The sequence below is a fragment of the Eulemur rufifrons genome, chromosome 28 (genome assembly GCF_041146395.1).
Source record: "Eulemur rufifrons isolate Redbay chromosome 28, OSU_ERuf_1, whole genome shotgun sequence".
In the NCBI taxonomy this organism is placed as follows: domain Eukaryota; kingdom Metazoa; phylum Chordata; class Mammalia; order Primates; family Lemuridae; genus Eulemur; species Eulemur rufifrons.
Window position 1 is genome coordinate 49,307,091 of NC_091010.1, and position 24,077 is coordinate 49,331,167.

Below are 24,077 nucleotides of genomic sequence, written 5' to 3' on the forward strand. Positions count from 1 at the left end.
CCCCTTTCCTACAGCTCTGATCTTTGACTGGCTCTCGGGTTCCGGCTGGCCACGCCTCCTCCCCTCGCACATACACAAGAGTCACGCGCCTTTCAGCTGGAAACTTGGCGTGCTGAGGGGGACGGTGTCCCTCATCGCCCCACCCACTTACCGTGCCATTGGTCCGCGGCGCCGCGCACGGCCACGCCCCCATTCCAGCCCCCTGGCTGGGAGGGCGGGCACCCGCTCGTGATTGGCTGGTCGGCCTGCCTCTCGCCGGAGCAGCTGGCGCTCTCCTCCCTCCCCCTCCCCCCTCCCGCGAGCCTCGGGGTTCCTCAGCTGGCCGAGGTCGAATCAGTGTCAGTCAGGGAGGCGGACTGCTGAGCACTGGGCGCGGACGCTCCATTGCAGTCTAGCCCAGGGGCCTGTGCCTGCGCTCTCGCCGCCGGGTGGGAAGGATGAAGCCACAGCTGGAGCAACCACCCTATGATTGGCTGTGGCGCTTGTGAACCCGAAGTAAAGATGGCGGGCGGGCAGGCAGCCGCCGCACTGCCCACTTGGAAGATGGCGGCACGCCGCAGCCTCAGCGCCCGCGGCCGGGGGGTCCTGCAGGCGGCTGCCGGGCGGCTGCTGCCGCTGCTACTGCTGAGCTGCTGCTGCAGCGCGGGCGGCTGCGCGGCGGTGGGCGAGAACGAGGAGACGGTGATCATCGGGCTTCGGCTGGAGGACACGAACGACGTGTCGTTCATGGAAGGGGGGGCGCTGCGGGTGAGCGAGAGGACCCGGGTCAAGCTGCGGGTGTACGGGCAGAACATCAACAACGAGACGTGGTCCCGCATCGCCTTCACCGAGCACGAGCGGCGGCGCCACAGCCCCGGCGAGCGCGGGCTGGGGGGCCCCGCGCCGCCGGAGCCGGACAGCGGCCCCCAGCGCTGCGGCATCCGCACCTCAGACATCATCATCTTGCCCCACATCATTCTCAACCGCCGCACATCGGGCATCATCGAGATCGAGATCAAGCCGCTGCGCAAGATGGAGAAGAGCAAGTCCTATTACCTGTGCACGTCGCTCTCCACGCCTGCCCTGGGCGCCGGCGGCCCGGGGTCTGCGGGTGGTGCCGTCGGGGGCAAGGGCGGCTCGGGGGTGGCCGGGCTCCCGCCGCCCCCGTGGGCCGAGACCACCTGGATTTACCACGACGGCGAGGACACCAAGATGATCGTAGGAGAGGAGAAGAAATTCCTGCTGCCCTTCTGGCTGCAGGTGATCTTCATTTCGCTACTGCTGTGCCTGTCGGGCATGTTCAGCGGCCTCAACCTGGGGCTCATGGCCCTGGACCCGATGGAGCTGCGCATCGTGCAGAACTGCGGCACCGAGAAGGAGAAGAATTACGCCAAGCGCATCGAGCCGGTGCGCAGGCAGGGCAACTACCTGCTGTGCTCGCTGCTGCTGGGCAACGTGCTGGTCAACACCACGCTCACCATCCTGCTGGACGACATCGCCGGCTCGGGCCTCGTGGCGGTTGTGGTCTCCACCATAGGCATCGTCATCTTCGGCGAGATCGTGCCCCAGGCCATCTGCTCCCGGCACGGCCTGGCTGTGGGGGCCAACACCATCTTCCTCACCAAGTTTTTCATGATGATGACCTTCCCCGCTTCTTACCCGGTCAGCAAGCTGCTGGACTGCGTCCTGGGCCAGGAGATAGGCACGGTCTACAACCGGGAAAAGCTGCTGGAGATGCTCCGGGTCACCGACCCCTACAACGACCTCGTTAAGGAGGAGCTGAACATCATCCAAGGGGCGCTGGAACTCCGCACCAAGACGGTGGAGGACGTGATGACCCCCCTCCGGGACTGCTTCATGATCACAGGCGAAGCCATCCTGGATTTCAACACCATGTCGGAGATCATGGAGAGCGGCTACACTCGCATTCCAGTATTTGAGGGGGAGCGCTCCAACATCGTGGACCTGCTCTTTGTCAAAGACTTGGCCTTCGTGGATCCAGATGACTGTACTCCCCTGAAAACCATCACCAAATTTTATAACCACCCCTTGCACTTTGTTTTCAATGACACCAAGTTGGACGCTATGCTGGAAGAATTTAAGAAAGGTGGGAAATTTTGGTATCTTTCTTTCATTGGCTTGCTTTTTTCTCTTTCCATCCTCCTCCCTACTTGAGTTTTCTACCCTCAGACCAACCCCCCAAGGCGAGTTGACCGGAATTTCTCCTTCTCTCTCTTAATTGTAAAGTTGAAAGGGTGGTGTGGATTTGGGGACGGATTGAACTAGTAAGCACTTCTAGGTTCTTGAAAAGCAAAATACTGCCATCACTTACTTTGTTCCGTGATTGAAAAGCAAACTTCCTAATTTCTGTGCACGATACCCGAACCCCCCCCCCCCCCCCCCCGCTGCTGCTGCTGCTGCTGCTGCTGCATTCATTGTCTGGGTTCTGAGTGGGTGAGTGGGTAGGTGAAACTAGGGGCTGGCTAATGCTCTGCCATTTGGTTGACATGTACTAATCACAGGCATTTGAGAAACATTTAAATGGCTTTTCTAAACCCAGTGCAATCCTTTTTTCCTTCTCCTTAAGTATCCACACTGATGTTTCAAAGATTGGAAATACATTTTCCATAGGTTCTGTTCCTGGTTGTCTGGCGACCTGTGGGGAAGATTGAGGTCTGCCTTTGAGGGTAGGGGATAGAGTAAGCCAAGTGCCACCAAAAAAATCACTCATTTTGGATGTGACTTGCCTTAGCTAGAAAAGAGTTGTCTTTAAAAAACAAAACAAAACTAGAGTTAGTTATTAATATATAACTTGGAAAGATAAGAGCTAAGTTAATGTTTTATGAGGCAATATCTATATATATAGCTTTCTTTGCTATTTGTTTACGTTTACTTGACAACATAAAATTTCCCACATGAAGTATGGTTTCTGCAGAAAGCTTGAACTTTTAACAGTAGGATGAACCCCTCTATTTATTTATTTATTTATTGAGACAGAGTCTCACTTTGTTGCCCAGGCTAGAGTGCCGTGGCATCAGCCTAGCTCACAGCAACCTCAAACTCCAGGGCTCAAGCAATCCTCCTGCCTCAGCCTCCCAAGTAGCTGGGACTACAGGCATGCGCCACCATGCCTGGCTCATTTTTTCTATATATATATTTTTAGTTGTCCAGCTAATTTCTTTCTATTTTTAGTAGAGACGGGGTCTCGCTCTTGCTCAGGCTGGTCTCGAACTCCTGAGCTCAAACAATCCACCCGCCTCAGCTTCCCAGAGTGCTAGGATTACAGGCGTGAGCCACCTCGTCTGGCCAATCCCTTATTTATTATGGTTTATTTATTTATTGACTCTTTGTGTTTAAAAGTGTTCTTTTTTAACATTGATCCCCTGGGACATTAAATTGAAATGAAACAACTCTCACTGCAACAGGGAAGAGAAAGAAGTGCCGAGTCTGATGTGCTTACACAGCACATCATTTCTTGCATTGTGGGATTTTGTTTGTTTGTTTCACTGTATAATGAACAGGTGAATAGCAACTCATATTATTATACTGAAATTCCGAAAGTTTCCAGTAAATAGCTAGTGTTGTTTGAAAACCGAAGGATACTGAGTTTTTTAATTGCTATGATGCCAGTACATTTGCATGTATTGAAATGTGTATATAACCTTTCATGACCTGATAGTGTTCAAAACTATAAGTTTTCCTTCTTCAAATAGAATTTTGATCACTGATAGTGGTCTTGCCATGAAAAAGGCCATGTGTACCTGGTGACAGCTCACTGGGTGTGATGATCTGAACATACTCAGGGAGTATGTGGTTGTCCTAATTCCATTTTTCTAGCTGAATGGTGTCCTCTTTAGAACGGGATCACATTGCAGTTAATTTTCATGTAAAAGAATAGGGCAGAATGTGCTTTGGAGATTGATAATTTGCATTTAAAAGCAGAAGGAGATTCTTCTGGATTCTTAAATAGTAAAAAGAAAATATCCAGTATATCTAGGTGACATAGCTTCTTTGGGGGGGTGTCATGATTCTTTCACTGCTAAGTCATTAATTAGAGCATCTAAACAGTCTCTTCAGTAATTTTGCAGTAATATCTGTAATATAGAAAGATATCTTGAAATGCATGAAAATACCTCTGAAAGTCCTATTGCTAACTTTCCCAGTATTGATACAGATAATTTATTGTATTTTTTTTTTTTTTTTTTTTTTTTTTTTGTTGAGACAGAGTCTCACTTTGTTGCCCAGGCTAGAGTGAGTGCCGTGGCGTCAGCTTAGCTCACAGCAACCTCAAACTCCTGGGCTCAAGCGATCCTACTGCCTCAGCCTCCCGAGTAGCTGGGACTACAGGCATGCGCCACTATGCCCGGCTAATTTTTTCTATATAGATTTTTAGTTGTCCATATAATGTCTTTCTATTTTTAGTAGAGACGGGGTCTCGCTCAGGCTGGTCTCAAACTCCTGACCTTGAGCAATCCACCCGCCTCGGCCTCCCAGAGTGCTAGGATTACAGGCGTGAGCCACCGCGCCCGGCCTGTATTTTTTAAATTATTCAGAAGTCTTGCACATTTACTGATGGATTGATGACACTAGTTTGTATTTCTTGCTGAAGTCCTTCCTTCACTGCTTTATCTTTTTTCTTTGAGGATTTAGTTATTCACTTCATAGCTCACTAATCCTGCCCCTACTCAAAAATTTCAAAATGTGCATTATTTTGAAATTTGTTTTTGGTTGTCCTTGAATAATTTTCCTATGACTGATTTATTTTCATGAGAAACAGTTTTCTTCTAAAATCACCTCACAGTATTTTTTTGAAATGTAATCTTTAAATGAGTTACTAATATTTTCTCATGAATTCTGGAAAAATGATAATGCACAAGATTTTATTTTTGTCCTTAACCAGAATGATGTATTGGGTTAAGAAGGCAGTACAAGTTAAAAGTATACATTCAAGCTGGTGGCATATTCAGAAAAGCAGGCAAAGACTGCACGTTGGAAATTTAAGCCATGATCTTAAAATGATGGAATGGGTGGGTATTTGTTCATTACTTAAACTATTGGAATAATTGGTTTTTCACTTTCCCTTTCTTGGGTTTTTTTGATGTTTGGTCAGTGTATTATCAGTTATATTAGAGTTCTTTTTTTTTTTTTTTTTGAGACAGAGTCTCACTTTGTTGCCCAGGCTAGAGTGCCGTGGTGTCAGCCTAGCTCACAGCAACCTCAAACTTCTAGGCTCAAGCAATCCTCCTGCCTCAGCCTCCCAAGTAGCTGGGACTACAGGCATGTGCCACCATGCCCGGCTAATTTTTTCTGTATATTTTTAGTTGTCCATATAATTTCTTTCTATTTTTAGTAAGGGGGGGGGTCTCGCTCTTGCTTAGGCTGGTCTCGAACTCCTGACCTCGAGTGATCCACCTGACTCGGTCTGCCAGAGTGCTAGGATTACAGATGTGAGCCACCGCGCCTGGCCTTTTTTTTTTTTTTTTTTGAGACATAGTCTCACTCTGTTGCCCAGGCTAGAGTGGTGTCATAGCTCACTGCAACCTCAAACTCCTGGGCTCAAGTGATCCTCCTGCCTCAGCCTCCCGAGTAGCTGGGATCACAGGCGCACATCACCACGCCAGGCTAATTTTTCTGTCTTTAGTAGAGATGGGGTCTGGCTCTTGCTCAGGCTGGTCTCCAACTCCCAACCTCAAGTGATCTTCCTGCTTCAGCCTCCCAGAGTGCTAGGATTACAGGCATGAGCCACCATGCCCGGCCAGGTATATTAGTTCTTTTTAATGCAGGATTTCACCTGGTTTTTTTCTTCTTCATTTTCTAATTCGATTATGATGTAATCTTAATAGTCGACCTTCTGTTGTTTTTCTCAATTGAATACTGGTGCGAGGGTGGGCTGGGCGTGATGGCTCACGCCTGCAATCCTAGCACTCTGGGAGGTCGAGGCAGGAGGATCGCTAGAGGTCAGGAGTTCGAGACCAGCCTGAGCAAGAGCGAGACCCTGTCTCTACTAAAAATAGAAAGAAATTATATGGCCAACTAAAAATCTATATAGAAAAAATTAGCCAGACATCGTGGCTCATGCCTGTAGTCCCAGCTACTCGGGAGGCTGAGGCAGTAGGATCGCTTGAGCCCAGGAGTTTGAGGTTGCTGTGAGCTAGGCAGACGCCATGGCACTCTAGCCCGGGCAACAGAGTGAGACTCTGTTTCAAAAAAATAAATAAAATAAAAAATAGTGGTGCATGGAATGGTTTGAAGACTTTTTCCCCCCTCCCTTTCCCTCTCCTAACTTCTCCATTTCCAAGAAACAAAAACAAAACAGACACCCCCAACAATACCAACTGTAACTCCCCCAAACTGGTGAGATCATCAATCCAGATCTCATTGAAAATTATCCTTCCTAATTAAGAATGCCTGTATTGAAACCTTTTCTGTATATAGCTGTACAGAATTCGTCTGAGTTACTCTTTGCTAAGGAGGGGGAAACAGAAGGTTCTGTAATGTGGAAAGAAAAGCTACTTTTATATTAGTATATGTGGATGTCTTCTTTCTAATGCTTAGAACTTTTTTGTCTGGCTACCAGGAAACCCTTTGCTTTACTTGACCTTGGAAGATAGTAATTGTGCTAATTTTACAGTTTGGGCTTGATCATGGTGGTGATGGTGGTGATGATGATGATGATGATTACTTACCTATTTACTCTGTGCCAGGGACAGGGCTTAGTGCTTTACATGAATCACCTTGTTTAAATCTCACAATGGCTGAATGAAGTATTATTTCTATTTTACAATTGAGGAAATTGAGGTTTATTCAAGGTCACGCAATAATTTGTTTATTTGGGGTTTTAACTCAGGTCTGTGTGATACCAGAACTTGCTCTCTTAACCACTGTCTTATACTAGTTTTCTTGATCCTGATTTGCCACTTCTGTTTTACTGAGTGGAAGGTTTGGTCTTTCGTCCAAACATTGTCTCAGAGTCTATTGGGCAGTGGGACACAGAAATGTCTTTAAACATATAGACAGCTTTAAACCCAATGCTTCCGTGATGTACATAACAGTTGGTGTTCCCATTTTTGCCATTAAATCAATTTTTGGACCTGTGTGACCCTAAATCCAAAGAATTCTATTTGCAATATTTGCATGTCAGGCATTAAGATTCATCTTGAAAATGTTCTATACTAAAATTGTCCAGTGCTAGTGTGCTGCTTTAATGGGCTACTCTGCAACTATTTTTCTAATGGCTCAATTATGTAATTACGTTTCACTCTTGGTTCCTTATCTTTTTCTGTTGCAAGGGTCACACAGTAGTTTGTCAAACTCAGTTTTGTGTTTGTTTTTTTTTTTTCTGAGACAGAGTCTCTCTGTTGCCCAGGCTAGAGTGAGTGCCGTGGCGTCAAGCTCACAGCAACCTCAAACTCCTGGGCTTAAGCAATCCTTCTGCCTCAGCCTCCCGAGCGGCTGGGACTACAGGCGTGCGCCACCATGCCCGGCTAATTTTTTTCTATATATATTTTTAGCTCTCCAGATAATTTCTTTCTATTTTTAGTAGAGATGGGGTCTCGCTCTTGCTCAGGCTGGTCTCGAACTCCTGACCTCTGGCAATCCTCCTGCCTCGGCCTCCCAGAGTGCTGGGATTATAGGCGTGAGCCACCGGCCCGGCCAGTTTTGTGTTTTAATCTTGGTTTTTATTTACATTTTTTGTAACTATCTCATAACTGGTTGCTAATGAACTTCCATTACAACTCTGCCCCTCTATACTCCATGCAATCTTTCTCTTTTTGTTAGTTTTGTAGTTACCTGTAAATCTAAATAAGAGAATAAACCCAGGACATCCCTCTAGAGGATTATGAGAATTTTAGAAAAACTGTCTAAAGCAAAATAGTGCAGGGGAAGGAAAAGCGAGATTAAAGGCTCCTACCTTTGAGTGCAGAAAGCATGCTAGAGGCTCCCGTTTGCCTGATGGAACCTTCCTAACAAAACATCAGGGCACCTAGTTTTCTACATTGAGGCAAATTTGAAGATTTAGTAACCAGTTACTGTTTTATTGTTTGTGTTTTAGCTTTGTAACAGTGGCGTTCCAGTATTGCAGAGCTTGCTATTGACAGCTGCTAGGGACTTAGCCAGGCTCTTTTCTAGTTTTTTCTGAGCTATGAACAGGTGGAATCACCAGATAATGTTGTTCTCCAAGGGAAGAATGTGCTGTACAGTTTTCACTTAAAACATGAGCTATATAATTCAACAAGTCTCTGCATATTAATATGCTGAGAGTTTAATATTACTTTTTTCCCCCTCACCAAATTAAGTGTTCTACTTGCCTAGAATCTTAGAAGATGTTTTTATTGATAATTAAAGGTATGAATGGTATCACAGGAAGTGGATATATTTGTATTTATGATCCTGTGCATTTATTTTTGTGCAGTAATAATACATTGAATTATTATAATTTTGCATATTTTTAGAACATCTTTATGAAATATCCAGATAGTGTAGACTCAGAGCTGGAAGGCGGGGAGCTTGAGGATTATCTAGCCCAGTGTTTGCCAGATTTACCAGATGATAAGATTTACTTGGGTCACTTAATAAGAGTAAGGTCCTAGGCCTCACCCAGAGTCCTCCTGAACCAGAATCTCTGGGGAAGGGGCCTTGGAAAGAATCCATGTTGTTTGTGGTTACCCTGAGGTAATTCTTACGGTTAGGTGAGTTTAGGAAACACTGGCCTAGTCAACCTCTTGAGGAAAGTAAACCCTGAGAAAGAGAAGAGAGGAAGTAAGTGGCTTACTTAGGGTCCCTGACCTCGCTAGAAGCATCAGCTGGACTGGAACCCATGCCCTGACTTCTAGATCGGAGTTCTTTCCACTCCAATAGGCTGGTCTTCTGGTCCCATGTTATTCAGACTTACAGGTAGCTGTATTATTGGAAAAGCAAATAATCAGCATTAACACTGGTTTTTGTTTTATTTGTCTTGTGATTTTGATGTCCTGGATTCAAGCAATCTTCGACAAGCCTTTTGCTAAGTAGAAAATAAGTCTGAGTGTGTCAGCTCTTTTTATTTTATTTTACGTTTTATTTTATCTTAGTTTGAGTTTTCTACTCTGCTATGGTCAGAGTAGGAGTGTATTGTAGGACATGGATATTGATGTCTAGAAGCCTCAGGTAGTTAAATATAAGGTATTTCTTTTGATTTAGCATGTTTTGGATATCCCTTAATGGTATTTTTTCTTGTTGGTTGTTTCTTTTATGAGAGTAATGATTGGATTTGGGACTGTGAGGGTGAAAGTTCCTTGACTCTTCATTTCTGTTCACAGTGTAAGTCTGTAAAGTTTCCACTGAAATGTTCATCAAAGCATTTGAAGCCTGTGTCCCATTCAGGCACCTATGTGCCCTTCCCTCCTGCCCGCCCTCCAATTTTTTAAAAAAGTGTAAGCTAAAGTCATACAGAGAATCATGCCCGACTTTGGGAAGTTATTGTGTACTAGGATCTCTGAAGTCTGCGCATAGACCTTTAGGTCAGGAGAGACCATGGATGCATAGCTGAATACCGGCTCTGACTTAGAATAAGCTGGATGAAACAGGAAAGGACCTTGTTCTGCTTTTTCTCTTGGTTTTTACGGGGATTACACACCACCTGCCTCTCCCCGTACCTCTCAAAGGGCCTTAGGATTATTTAAATTCTGAGACATTCCAAACAGTTGTGGGGAGCTTGTTAATTTTGATTATTAGCAAAACTACACACAATTTAAAATATCATTAACTAGGAAAACCTACAGAACAGACTGAGCCAACATCATATTTTATGTTTTTTATTTGCTGTTGAACAACTTAAACTTTTGAGAACAAACCTCTGGATTCTAATTAGATGTTTACTTATATATAACATGGTATATTTTTTTCAAAGGGGCCCTTTCCTCTAATTATATGTTATATATATTATAAATGTCATATATAATATATATTTTTTATATGTTAACATATTTATGTATATCATTGGTAGTAAACTTACAATTCACTAAGATTTACTTGACCTATAAAGAATATTTATTAAACTTAAATACATAGAAGTGGATCACTAGGATTGAATACAGTTTATTTTAATATTGTCATTTCGTCTTTTTTTCCTTAGAACACTCCAACAAGAAACCCCAAATCATACCAACACTGAAAAGGAGAGACAATAAGAAGCATTCTTTTTTTTAACGTCACATACATTGGCAACTCTGGAGTGTCTATACAGAGGGATGATGGGGCAGCAGACTTTGGAAGGGGGACCTAGGAAGCGAATAGTGAGGTCATCCTGTACATCATATGATCTGCATGTTTGTAGGCGGCTTAGGTGTTGATGGATAGTGGGGATGTTAAGCCCTCTCCCTGTTTTACATTAGTGCTGCAATTGATCATAAATACTGCTGTAATGATGGTGGGATCTTCATATTATCATACTTAACCCCCTTGCTGTCAGACCCAGGTGGGAATGTTTCTTTTTAATTTCACATGCTGTGGGGATGTGCAAAGGTTAAGAACAATGTACTCTTCCTGGATCTGCTTGGGGCAAGTAACTTATCCTCTTTCAGGTTAAGTTTTTTTCATAGCAAAATGGGGATATTTCCTAACTCATATGGTCGTTATTATTATAAGAATTAATGTGATATGCAATATAAAAGTGTTTCTAATAGTTCTTAGTGCTTAGTTAACCATTATTTTTATTGTGACAGTTCTTTCTAATGGTTGTTGTCTTAGTTTATCCATGCTGCTATAATGAAATACCACAGACTGGGTAATCTATAAATAATAGAAATTTATTTCTCACAGTTCTGGAGGCTGGGAAGTCCAAGATCTAGGCAGTGGCATTTGGTATCCGGTGAGGGCCTTCTGCATGGCAGAAGAGTAGAAGGGCAAAAAAGGGCCTGAGCTAGTTCTCTCCAGTGCTTTTATCAAGGTACTGATACCATTGTGAGGGCTCCACCCTTATGACTTAATCACTTCCCTGAAGGCCCCGCCTCTTAATATCACCACAATGGGGATTAAGTTTCAACATGAATTTTGGAGGGGGCATATTCACACCATAGCAGTTGTTCTTGATCTTTGTCTAGATTAGAGAGATTGATAGTCAAGAGAGACACCTTGGGCCTGTGTGCTTATATTCATAGTTGTTACAGATGTTGAAATTTTAAAAGTGGATAATTATTGCAGGTTTTTTTCTTTTCCTTTTTATTGTGTTTGAATTGTAGGCTCTGTTGTTTTTCTAGCAGTTGCTGTTACTTGATAAGGTGGCTACATGCATATGTATATTTTAAGGAAAACAGAAGGATGTATTACATGTTCTACTTTCTTTAGAGTAAGAATACTGAATTTAAAATAATTCTTCATTCCTTTTAACCATAGGTGACTGAAAAAGACAACAGTTTTTAAAAGAAACAGAGCAAGTGCTCATGGATTTTGGAAACCCTGAAGTAGCCAAGGTTTTAAGACTAAAGGAAGATCTCAAATTACTCTGATAAAATCTTTTAACATTGATTACGTCAAAAGCATAAAAAATGATAATGTCTAATATAGCAGGTTTGTGTTGCTTATAGCAGTATAAATTTGTAATATTTCTGGAAAGCAACCAGGAGTCATAAAAATGTCTTACCTTTTGGTTTAGTAATTTTTTTTTTCTGGAAATCTTTTTTTTTTTTTTTTTTTGTTCAGACAGAGTCTCACTTTGTTGCCCAGGCTAGAGTGAGTGCCGTGGCATCAGCTTAGCTCACAGCAACCTCAGACTCCTTGGCTTAAGCAATCCTACTGCCTCAGCCTCCCGAGTAGCTGGGACTACAGGCATGCGCCACTATGCCCGGCTAATTTTTTCTATATAGATTTTTAGTTGTCTATATAATTTCTTTCTATTTTTAGTAGAGACGGGGTCTCGCTCTTGCTCAGGCTGGTCTCGAACTCCTGACCTCGAGCGATCCACCCGCCTCGGCCTCCCAGAGTGCTAGGATTATAGGCGTGAGCCACCTCGCCCGGCCTTTTCTGGAAATCTTAATTCAGTGATTAAAGAGAAGAAAAGAGCTATGTTATTAGCTTTTCATATTGCAAAGATATTGCACTGTTATCTATAAGCAGTGAAAAATTGGAAATAAATATCTAACACCTTAAGGCAGGGCATGGAGAGGAAAGAGTTAAGAAAATGATAAATGTCAACTAATTGCAACCATTTAATGATAATTTTGAAGGTCATGTAGCAATATGGGAAAATTTACACTGATTGTTTGCATGGAATATACACATATAAGAATATACACGTGTACAAACTGGAAGGGAATGTGGAAAAAATGAAAATGGTTGATGCAGTAGGGAGAGGTGATCATAGCCATTCTTGCAAACACTTTGTTAACTTTGTACATGATACACCTGGAAAAAATTCAAATCTGCCGAGAACATTATGAGTCCTGCTCTTAGGAAAACTAACCTTTGCTCATGTTAAGGAACTCATAATATTCCATTTCTCCTTAGGAGCATTTTACTGCTGAAACAAATGGTTCTTTTTTAAATTTTAAAAATTGAAGTATAATTCACATATCATAAAATTCACCGTTTCAAAGGATATGATTTAGTGGTTTTTAGTATATTCACACGGTTGTGTAGCCATTACTACTGTCTACTCCTAGAACATTTTCATCACTCCTAAAAGAAGCTCCATACCTATTGATAGTCTGTTCCCATTCCCGGTTCCCCATAATGACTGGCAACCACTAATTTACTTTCTATCTCTGTGGATTAGCCTATTCTGGATATTTCAGGTAAATGAAATGTGGCCTTTAGTCACTGGCTTCTTGGTACATACCTGAAATCCTAGCTGCTTGGGAGGCTGAGGTGGGAGGATTGCTTGAGCCCGGGAGTCAGAGGCTCCAGTGAGCTATCATCATGCCATTGCACTCTTGCCTGGGTGACAGAGAGAGACCCCATTTCTAAAAAAGAAAAAAAAAAAAGAAAACATAGCATATACTTTCCAGATTCATCCACGTTGTAGCATGGATCAGGATTTCATTCCTTTTTATGGCCAAATATTCCATTCTGTGGACATACCACATTTTGTTTATTCATTCATCAGTTGATGGATATTTAGGCTGTTTCTACTTTTTGGCTATGATGATAATGGTGCTGTGGACATTGATCCACAAGTTTTTCTGCGACATATGTTTTCAATTCCCTTGGGTATATGCATAGGAGTAGAATTGATGGGTCGTATGGAACTCTATTTTAACTTTTTGAAAAACTGCCAAACTGTTTTCCAAAGTGGCTGTACCATTTTACATTCCTACCAACAATGTATAAGGGTTCCAGTTTCTTTACATCCTCGCCAACACTTGTTATTGCCACCCTCCTCCTTTTTCTAAAATTATAGCCATCCTAGTGAGCATGAAGTGGTATCATTGTGGTTTTGAGGTGCATTTCCTTAATGACTAATGATGTTGAGCATCTCTTCATGTGCTTGTTGGCCATTTCTAGATCTTTGGAGAAATGTCTATGCAGTTCCTTTGCCCATTTTTTTTCCTTTTATTTCTTTTCTTTTCTTTTTTTTTTTTGAGACAGGGTCTCACTCTGTTGCCTGGGCTAGAGTGCTGTGGTGTCAGCTTGGCTCACAGCAACCTCAGACTCCTGGGCTCAAGCAATCCTCCTGCCTCAGCCTCCCAAGTAGCTGGGACTACAGGCATGTGCCATCATGCCCGGCTAATTTTTTCTATATATTTTTAGTTGTCCAGATAATTTCTTTCTGTTTTTAGTAGAGTCGGGGTCTCGCTCTTACTCAGTCTGGTCTCGAATGCTCCTGCCTTGGCCTCCCAAAGTGTTAGGATTACTGGTGTCAGCAACCACACCCAGCCCAGTGTTTTATTTATTTTTTGATGCTATTGTAAATGGAATTGTTTTATTTCACTTTCAGATTGTTCATTGCTAGTATATAGAAATATAAGTGATTTATTGATCTTGTATCCTGCAACCTTGCTGAACTTGTTTGTTACGTAACAAGTGGTTCTTAAAATAGAAAAATACTTTTTAAAATCCTGAGTTTCTTGGGGGTTATCTTATGTTTATTTGTTTCATTTGATTGTAGTGGATTTTCTTTTCTTTAAAACATTTAGGCATTTTTACTTGCCATTTTCATATATAGAGAGTCAAGTACACACAATTGGTTACTGACACTGTCATTCTTTAGGAAATTTGATAGGAAAGAGTAGATTTTCTATTCCAAATTAGGTATAGGGAAAGAATATATAGGCTATAGGAAATGTCAATCAAGAAAAAAAATATGGTTAGCTGGAGCTTGGGAGTTTAAAACTTAATCTACTTCTATCTACTATGTAGAGTGGCTTTGTGTCAGTCTGAGGATTTGGGCTGGGAGATGAGTACAGAAAAGACTGGCTAATATTTAAATGGTTTTGTAGCTTTCTTCTCTGGATCATTTTATCAAGGGTTTTCTTTGGATTACTTTGCAGAGACTAGAAAAAACCCTGACTGTCCATCATTCTGGATTTCATATTGCTATTATCAGTACGACCCTTGAGGTTTTGGGGTTCCAGGTAACCAGAAGAGACAGAATGAAATTTTGATTTGTGTGTGTGTGCGCGCACACACACACACATACACACGTGTGCACGCCCCATGGGGGTGGGGGGCTGGTAATCTGAGAGGGACAGTGTTTTCCCTTGCTAGCAAAGACAGACTGAGGGCATCACATGATCTTTATGGGAGCGTGCAAAGCCTCAGTTTTTCCATTTGCCCATCTGCAATCAGAAAAACAATGTGCTGACTCAACTTGGAGCCTTTGCATAATGGCATTTGGGCTTTTGAGAATCATGCAAGAGATGGAAATATCTGAGCAGGTTTTAAGAAGTAAAATTAAAACGAAAGACAGCTAGAACAAGACAACATGCTCTCTTATCTCTTTCAGGACTTGTTTCCTTTAGTAACTCGTGTACCTCCTTGATTTGAAGTTTGGCAGGAATAATTTCATCTCTCTAGATTTGATTACTGAGCAGAGGAAAAACCCTGACTTTTAGTCAGTCTGCATTGCATATTGTCATCATCGGTGTGATCCTTGAGTGTTTGGGTTCCAGGTAATCAGAAAAGACAGAATGAAACTCTTTGCTCTTGGTGCTCCTTTTTTTTTTTTTTTGGTGCAGTTGAGGTGGGGGGATTGGAGTGTGGGAGTGAGATTCTGCTAGCAGCAAGTCAATTAGGTTTAATACTCTTATAATCACATTATATGGACCATGTTTTCTTAGGTTTGTTCTTTAAAATGTTTATTTGCTTGTTTGTGTATATATACATTTACCTCTAACAAGTAGAAGAACATTTACTAAAATGTTAACTAACAGGCCGGGCGCGGTGGCTCACGCCTGTAATCCTAGCACTCTGGGAGGCCGAGGCGGGTGGATCGCTCAAGGTCAGGAGTTCGAGACCAGCCTGAGCAAAGAGCGAGACCCCGTCTCTACTAAAAATAGAAAGAAATTATATGGACAACTAAAACTATATATAGAAAAATTAGCCGGGCATAGTGGCGCATGCCTGTAGTCCCAGCTACTCGGGAGGCTGAGGCAGTAGGATCGCTTAAGCCCAGGAGTCTGAGGTTGCTGTGAGCTAAGCTGACGCCACGGCACTCACTCTAGCCTGGGCAACAAAGTGAGACTCTGTCTCAAAAAAAAAAAAAAAAAAAAAAAAAAAAAAAAAAAAAAAATGTTAACTAACAATGACTATCTCTTGATGGTGGGTTTGAGGGGAGGAGGTATGTTTTTTTTGTTGTTGTTGTTGAGACAGAGTCTCACTCTGTTGCCCAGGCTAGAGTGCCATGGTGTCAGCCTAGCTCACAGCAACCTCAAACTCCTGGGCATCCTACTGCCTCAGCCTCCCGAGTAGCTGGGACTACAGGCATGCGCCACCATGCCTGGCTAATTTTTTCTATATGTTTTTAGTTGTCCAGCTAATTTCTTTCTATTTTTTTAGTAGAGATGGGGTCTTGTTCTTGCTCAGGGTGGTCTCGAACTCCTGAGCTCAAACGATCCACCGGCCTTGGCCTCCCAGAGCGCTAGGATTACAGGCGTGAGCCACCGCGCCCAGCCAGGAAGTATGTTTTTATGTGTTGCTCCAAGTTTTGTTTTTTTTTAAGCATGTATTTTGTAATGTTTGGGAGAAATAAATCCATTGAAATGTTATTAAAGTGTAAACTTTGTAACTCGAATCACTAATTTAAGTATTTAATTGAAATTCAGTGTATTTTGGTGAAATTCACCATCTTTATCTTGGGAGATATGGGATATTTCATCTACGGTGCAGCCATACTATCATTTGTGCCATTTTCCCCTCCTCATTGGAATTCTTACTGTTTGGGATGAAAGATGAATAATATTTTAAAGCCCATAAGGTTGTATGTGTGTGTGTGCACAACAGTTTAGTGAAATTAATTTTGTGTATGAAACAAAGGAATTTAGGTTTTGGGGTTACATTTGTTTTCAGAACATGTTATTAGGTGACAAAGTCTAGTTTTTTTTAGATTTGTATGTAGTCTGCCTATAATGCAGCTTTTTGATACTTCTGTGACAGTCCTGATTAAACAAAAGGTTGGTGAAGTGGTTGAGTTCCAACTAGATTTGTCCTTTCAGCATAAAGGTATAATCCCAAGATACCTCTTTTTCGGGGACACTGAGATTCTGGAAACTAGTGCTTCCTTTTATCTAAAGAAATCATCACTATAAATCTTCGTCATGATTATCAAAAGGAGACAAAAGGATAAAATACCTGTTCTGGAACCCTCGTGCTTGAAGCTCAGTTAGTAGTTTTTTATCTTACACATTTTGCTAAAATAAAAAGACCTTTTAATTTTGATAAGGATCAGATATTTAGTTTGATTATACTCCTATAAAATCATACATATTTCTGGACAGATGAAAAGATGTGATTTTTTCTTTCTTTTCCTGGATGTGTACAGAAACTTTGTATTTAACTATTTCTAGGGTGAATTACTTGTCTTTACTAAAGTCTGTGTTAAAATGCCATAAAATAATGATGAAGGATTTTGCCTTTATTCCTTAGCTAACTTCCCAAGGAAACTAAGCATTTTTGAAGAGAAATTGATGTTTGCTTTACTCACAAACAGCATTGCTCTTAAGTAGTCACATGTGTATTAGACAAATTTATTCAGTTCCTTGATATTAAAAATACATCACAGTTTTGACCTGAGTACTCTGCAGTGGAGCTCATCAAGTGACACAGAACTTGCAGCCAGCATTTAGTGCCTCACTCTGAACGTGAATGGACACATCTCTGGATGTTTGAGGAGAGCCTCTAATAGGAATCACAGAGACTAAAACAAGCAGAAAAGGCACCTTACTTGATTTAAGCTGGTTTATCTCACATTAGCTAAATACCCAAAAAATCAGCAGTTATTACTTTCTCTGTGCCACTCGGGCCCACTTAAAAAACCCGATGTTAGTAGCAAATGTGAAGATTTGCTGCGTTTTCCATGCATGGTATGAGGGGAACTTTCCTGTGTTCATTCAACCCACCTTGTTGTCTGAGGCTCCCAGCTAGGTTGAATGTTGTAAATATTTCCTTACGGCGCACAATCAGGGGCTAAGTAGGCATTTCTAGCAGAGGTCTATGTCTTAGGGGATCCTTACTTACTGTTCTATTTTTCCTTTCTCTTTTTACTGCAAGAAGAAAAGAAGCTATTCTTCAAGAATAGCTAGTTACTTCCTTTTCCTTGCCCTTGGCTACGTCTTTTATCCTGTACAATCTGGCTTCAGACTGTCAGAGCCAGTGTCTTCCTTCATTGCCACCTTCCTAGCTTTCTTGGTTCCTTTGCTGCTTTTAGCAGAAGATGCAGCCCACTCTTCTCTCCACTTGGCTCCTGCAGCTTGCTGTAGCACGGTCTTGATTTGCCTCCTGTTTCTCTGACTCTTTCCCTTTCTCTTCTTAGATTCCTGATTTTTCCTTCCATTTCTAATTGAGCATTTCCCAAGATTTTGTCCTTCTCTCTCCCTTCCCTGGTCTTCTTCCATCTCGAGAAAACTTTCTTTGACTCATCCTTTAATCCATAAGCATTTATTGAGCATCATGATAAAGTGCTGTGGGGGATGCAAGGATTTATTAGATACATACTCTGCTCTCAGGTAACTTGTGGAATTTATCCTCTTTCCCCCCTGTATGTTGTTACCAAGTTTAACTGATCTTTTTTGAAAATACTTTTATACTTTTTGGTTTCTCTCCATTCTCACTGCTACTGTCCCAGCCCTTAGCCCCTCTTATTTGTGCCCACTATGTATTAGGTGCTCCATAAATGCATCTTAAATGAGTGAATGAATGAATCAACCAATCTATCTTGCTTATTGTAAAATTTCCAAGGTGGCTTCCCTTATGTTGTCTGGTTCATCAAGCATAACTCTGTCAGGTGATCATCCTTAAATATAACTTTCTTCTTAACAGTTTGTCAAAAACCTCCTATAATTGAAAGAATAAAATATTATCTTTTTACCTGTCAAAGTAGCCAGGATAGAAAAAATGACAATGTACAACTAACTGTCAAGTCCCATGAGATGTGGCCCCTTCTGACTGCATCTCCTGCTTCTTTCTCCTGACTTGCTTTGCTTCAGGCACTGGCCTTTTGGCTGTTTCTCGAACACTGCAGGTACTTTGGGCTTGCTCCTGCCTCCTTTGTAGTTGCTGTTCCCCCTCCCTGGCATGCCCTTCCTCTAGAGAGCTTTGCAGCTTGCCCCTTCCTTCCTTCAGATCTTTACTCCGATATCACCACTTCAGTGAGGCTGTCCATGGCAGTCCTTAAAATTCCATCCCCTCCCCTGTAGTACTTATCTGCCCTTCCTTTGTCTTTTTCCTTCTTAGCCCTCTATTATAACGTATTAATCTTGTTTTCTTCCTTCCTTCCTTCCTTCTTTTCTTTTCTCTTCTCTTTTGTATTTTCTTTTCCCTCCCTCTCTCCCTCTCTTTCTCTCCTTCTCTCCTCCCTTCCTTCCTTCTTTCTTTTTTTCTTTTCTTTTCTTTCTTTTCTTTCTTTCTTCTTTGTGACAGGGTCTCGCTCTGTCACCCAGTCACCCGGGTGGCAGTGCAGTCGTGCAATCATAGCTTACTGTATCCTCCAATGCCCAGGCTCAAGCAATCCTTCCACCTCAGCCTCCTGAACAGGTAGGACTACAGGTGTGCACCACCATGCCTGGCTAATTTATAAGACATTTTTTGTGTAGAGACAGGGTCTTGCCATGTTGCCGAGGCTGATCTTGAACTCCTGGCCTCAAGTGATCCACCTAGACCTCCCAAAGTGCTGGGATTACAGGCCTGAGCCACCATGCCCACTCTTTACTTATTTATTTTTATTTTTATTTTTTGGTCTGCCTCTCCCGCCAGAATGTAGTAATCTCCATGAGGGCAGGGACTCGGTCTGTCTTATTTACTGCTGTGTTCCCAGGGCCTACAACAGGGCTTAGCACGTAGTTGCTCAGTAGATATTGTTGAGTGATTGAACTGAATATTACTGAGGGTGTAGCGTGAGACAAGTACTCTTTTATAATACTGATGGCAGTGTTAATTGTTATAATCTTCCTAGAAAGTAATTTGGCGGTGTTTGACAAGCTGACGCTTTCTGTGTATCTTTTTGCCTAGTAACTCCACTTCTAGAAATCTGATCTCAGGAACTAATCGGAAAGAGGTGTAAAGGTTAAAATACAGATATGTTCATTTAAATTTTTATTTATTTTAAGAAATTTTGGTAAAATGCACAAAACATAAAATGTACCATTTTAACCATTTTAAGTATACAATTCAATAGTGTTAAATACATTCACATTGTTGGGCCATCATTCCAGAACTCTTTTCTTCTTGCAAAACTGAAACTCTATACCCATTAAACACTAACTCCCATCCCCCTTCTCCCCAGCCCCTGGCAACCATCATTCTACCTTCTTCTCTATGATTTTGCCTACTCGACGTACCTCTTATGAATGGAATCATACAGTAGTTGTCTTTTTGTGACTTATTTTATTTTGTCAAATGTCCTGAAGGTTCATCCATGTTGTAACACATACCAGAATTTCCTTCCTTTTTAAGGCTAAATAATATTTCATTGTATGTATGTACCACATTTTGTTTATCCATCCATCTGTTGATGGACACTTGGGTTGCTTCCACCTTTTGGCTGTTGTGAGCAGTGCTACTACTAGGAACATGGGTGTACAAATATCTGTTTGACTCTCTGCTTTCAATTCTTTTGGGTATACCTAGAAGTGGAATTGCTGGATTGTAGGACAATTCTATTCTTAATTTTTGAGGAACTAAATATTTCTTAAAATAGCAAAACGTTATAAGCAGTCTAAAAGTCCACCATTGAGGAATGGTTAAACAAATCTTGGTATATACATAAGATGCAACCATTTAGAGTTACATTTATAAAGTTTTTAATAACATGGAGAAGTGATTATTTTAAGTGAAAAGAGCAACATGGTCTCAACTATGTTTTAAAAACTGTGCTGTTGAGCATGGTGGCGCCCACCTGTAGTCCCAGCTACTTGGTAGGCTGAGATGGGAGAATTACTTGAGTCTAGGAATTTGAGGCTGTAGTAGAACACTATGATTGCGCCTGTGAATAGCCACTGGACTCTAGCCTGGGCAACATAGCAACACCCTGTCTCTTAAAAAACCCCAAAACATAGGCTGACGCCATGGCACTCTAGCCTGGGCAACAGAGCAAGACTCTGTCTCAAAAAAACAAAACAAAACAAAACAAAAACACCCAAAACAAAAAAACACTGCATAAAAAACTGGTAGGAAATACATTGAAATGTTAATAAAAATGGGATGATTTTTATATTTGTCTGATACTCTTCTGTATTTCCTAAGTTAAACAGACATTACTTTTATTATTTAGGAGAAAAATACAGAAAACCTTTAAGAGTTCTCATTACCTACTATTGTATAGAATCCAGATCCTTCCAGAGTTTGCAAAGCTCTTCATACACTGGCTCTAGCCCCTATTTTTATCTTCTGTCTAAAATAGCTAATCTCATAACTGTATATTATAAATGTATGTGCATATAAACATATGTATATGTATATGGCTTTATGTACATGTTGTATATGCATATGAATGTATGTATGTATGTTATATATATGTAGGTATGCACACATTGTCTGTAGTTAACACACCTCTTCTCACATTCCTGTCCTAAAGAGTACTTAGTTCTGGCTAAAACTCTGCTCAGCCTTTAATACCTAGTTAAAATTCCATTTTTTCCTGAAATCTCTGCTGATCTCTGAAACTCTTGTACCCCTTATGGTTATATCCTACAATTAAAACCTCTTATTTCTTAATTCTCTTCAGTCTTTAAATTGCTATTTCTGTAACTCTCGTGGTACCTGTTTGGAAGATTCCTGTGCCTTTTCTTCTCTGCTTAATTCTTACTCATCCTTCTCCCCTGCAACTTTGTACATTTTGAAAAAAATTCCAGCTCAGAAAAGTTTAAATAGTACAGTGAATTCCTGTATACCTTTCACCTAGATTCACCATTGTTAATATTTTGTCACATTTGTCTGTTTTTTCATATGTACAGGTGTGTGTGTGTGTGTGTGTGTGTGTACACATATATGTATCTTTTTTTTCCTGGACCATTTGGCCATTTGAAAGTAGGTTGCAGACATAATGATACTTCACTCCTAAATATTTCAGCATGTATCTGAGATACTCCACTTGAGGCCAGGAGTTCAAGACCAGCCTGAGCAAGAGTGAGACCCTGTCTCTACTAAAAAAATAGAAAGAAATTATATGGACAACTAAAAACATAGAAAAAATTAGCCAGGCATGGTGGCACATGCCTGTAGTCCCAGCTACTTGGGAGGCTGAGGCAGAAGGATTGCTTGAGCCCAAGAGTTTGAGGTTGCTGTAAGCTAGGCTGATGCCACGGCACTCTAACCAGGGTGACAGAGGGGGACTCTGGCTCAAAAAAAAAAAAAAAAGAAAAGAAAAAGGAAAAAAAAACCCAGATGTTCTCCTAAATAAGTGTAGTGTCATTATCACACTCAAGGAATTTAACAACAATGCAAACATATCATCTACTTTTTATTTTTAAAATTAGTAAATTAAATTTTATTTTAACATACTCCCCAGGAAAGTATCACAATTTTTAGTCCATATTCATTAGTTCTCATGTCTCTTTGATGTCCTTTTTTTTTTTTTTTTTTTTTTTTTGTTGAGACAGAGTCTCACTTTGTTGCCCAGGCTAGAGTGAGTGCCGTGGCGTCAGCTTAGCTCACAGCAACCTCAGACTCCTCGGCTTAAGCGATCCTACTGCCTCAGCCTCCCGAGTAGCTGGGACTACAGGCATGCACCACTACGCCCGGCTAATTTTTTCTATATAGATTTTTAGTTGTCCATATAATGTCTTTCTATTTTTAGTAGAGACGGGGTCTCGCTCAGGCTGGTCTCGAACTCCTGACCTTGAGCAATCCACCCGCCTCGGCCTCCCAGAGTGCTAGGATTACAGGCGTGAGCCACCGCGCCCGGCCTTGCCTTCTTCTCTTTCATGATATTGATGATATTGACATTTTTGAAGAGTCCAGGCTAGATGATTTGTAGAATGTTCCACAATCTGTATTTGTTTTGTTTCCTCACAATTAGAATCAGGGTTAAATACACACACACACACACACACACACACATATATAAAATACATATTTTTGCATTAATACTACATTGTAAAGTACCTTCCTCCTTTAATAACTGAGTAATTTTGGGGTGATATCTTGAGATTATATACATATCCTGTGTGTTGTAACCCCCACAAAATTTTACCCAATGGTTTTGGCATCTCACTCTTCTTTGTTTTTAGAGATGAGGTCTCGCTCTGTTGCCCAGGCTGGAGTGCAGTGGCGTGATCATAGCTCAATGCAACCTCAAACTCCTGAGCTCAAGCGATCTTCCCACCTCAGCCTCCCAAGTAGCTGGGACTACAGGCACGCACCACCACGCCCAGCTAATTTTTAAAATTATTTTTTGTAGAGACTGGGTTTCACTATGTTGCCTAGGCTGGTCTTGAACTCCTGGTCTCAAGCGATTCTCCCTCCTTGGCTTCCTAGAGTGCTAGGACTAGAGATGTGAGCCACTGCACCTGGTCTCACTCCTCCTTTTTAAAAGTTATCACTCTGAAAATCTGCCTTGTCTATCCTTGTCCATAGTAATCTGTTCCTTCTTCCATTTTAGCATCAACATAGATGTTCAAATAAGAAGAGAAAGTAGTAAATCTAGTTCAAGCATCTTACTTTCCAGGTGAGCGTGTTTTGCCCAAGAGCAATTGTATAGTTAGTGACAAAGTTGGGACTACAACCTGGGTTTCCTGATTGCTAATCCAGTACTATTTCCAGCTGCCTCTTATTGACCCCTAACCAATAACACAAAACAATAATGGTATTACCTCAAATAGAGTATAACTTTCTTGCTAGTACAAAGAAAGCATGTATTATTTTTTCTTTTGCGTGTGGGACTACAACCTGGGTTTCCTGATTGCTAATCCAGTACTATTTCCAGCTGCCTCTTATTGACCCCTAACCAATAACACAAAACAATAATGGTATGACCTCAAATAGAGTATAACTTTCTTGCTAGTACAAAGAAAGCATGTATTATTTTTTCTTTTGCGTGCATTCCTTTATTCATTTATTCAAAAGAGACAAATCAGCCTCTTCCCCTGTCCTCCTCACCCCCCATGCCCTTCAAGCTCCACCCATACCAAAGTGGAGCTCCAGGCTCTCTCATCTCTCTGCCTTCTCATGTGTGTTCCTTTGGCTCGTTACATTCTTCCTTCCCTTCTCTTTTTTCCTAACCATTCCATGAGCTGAGTTGAGTTCTGCAGAGGAGGCCTTCACCTACCTTCAGGCTAAGTTAGGCGCCCTCTTCTGTGTTACTAATGTGGTAGGATCCTGTTCGTACCTTATATATCATAGTGTGGATCTTTTTTTAACCCCTTTGGGTAATTGTTATTTATAATTATACCCTCTACTGGATGGATCTCAAGCTCATTGAGGTCAGGAATGTTGTTCAGTTCACTGTGGGTATGCCACTTGGAGACGCTCAA

At 41.6% G+C, this 24,077-nt stretch overlaps 1 protein-coding gene across 2 annotated transcripts in view; it reads left to right on the plus strand.

Annotated features, from left to right (window-relative positions):
- Window positions 1-409: 409 nt before the first annotated feature.
- CNNM2 (cyclin and CBS domain divalent metal cation transport mediator 2) overlaps window positions 410-24,077 on the plus strand; it is a 137,413-nt gene continuing 113,745 nt past the window's right edge. For both annotated transcript variants that reach the window (XM_069461194.1, XM_069461195.1), the window contains exon 1: window positions 410-2,086. In XM_069461194.1, the coding sequence (XP_069317295.1) occupies window positions 466-2,086 (1,621 nt within the window). In that variant the 5' untranslated portion in view covers window positions 410-465. The remainder of the gene's footprint in view (window positions 2,087-24,077) is intronic.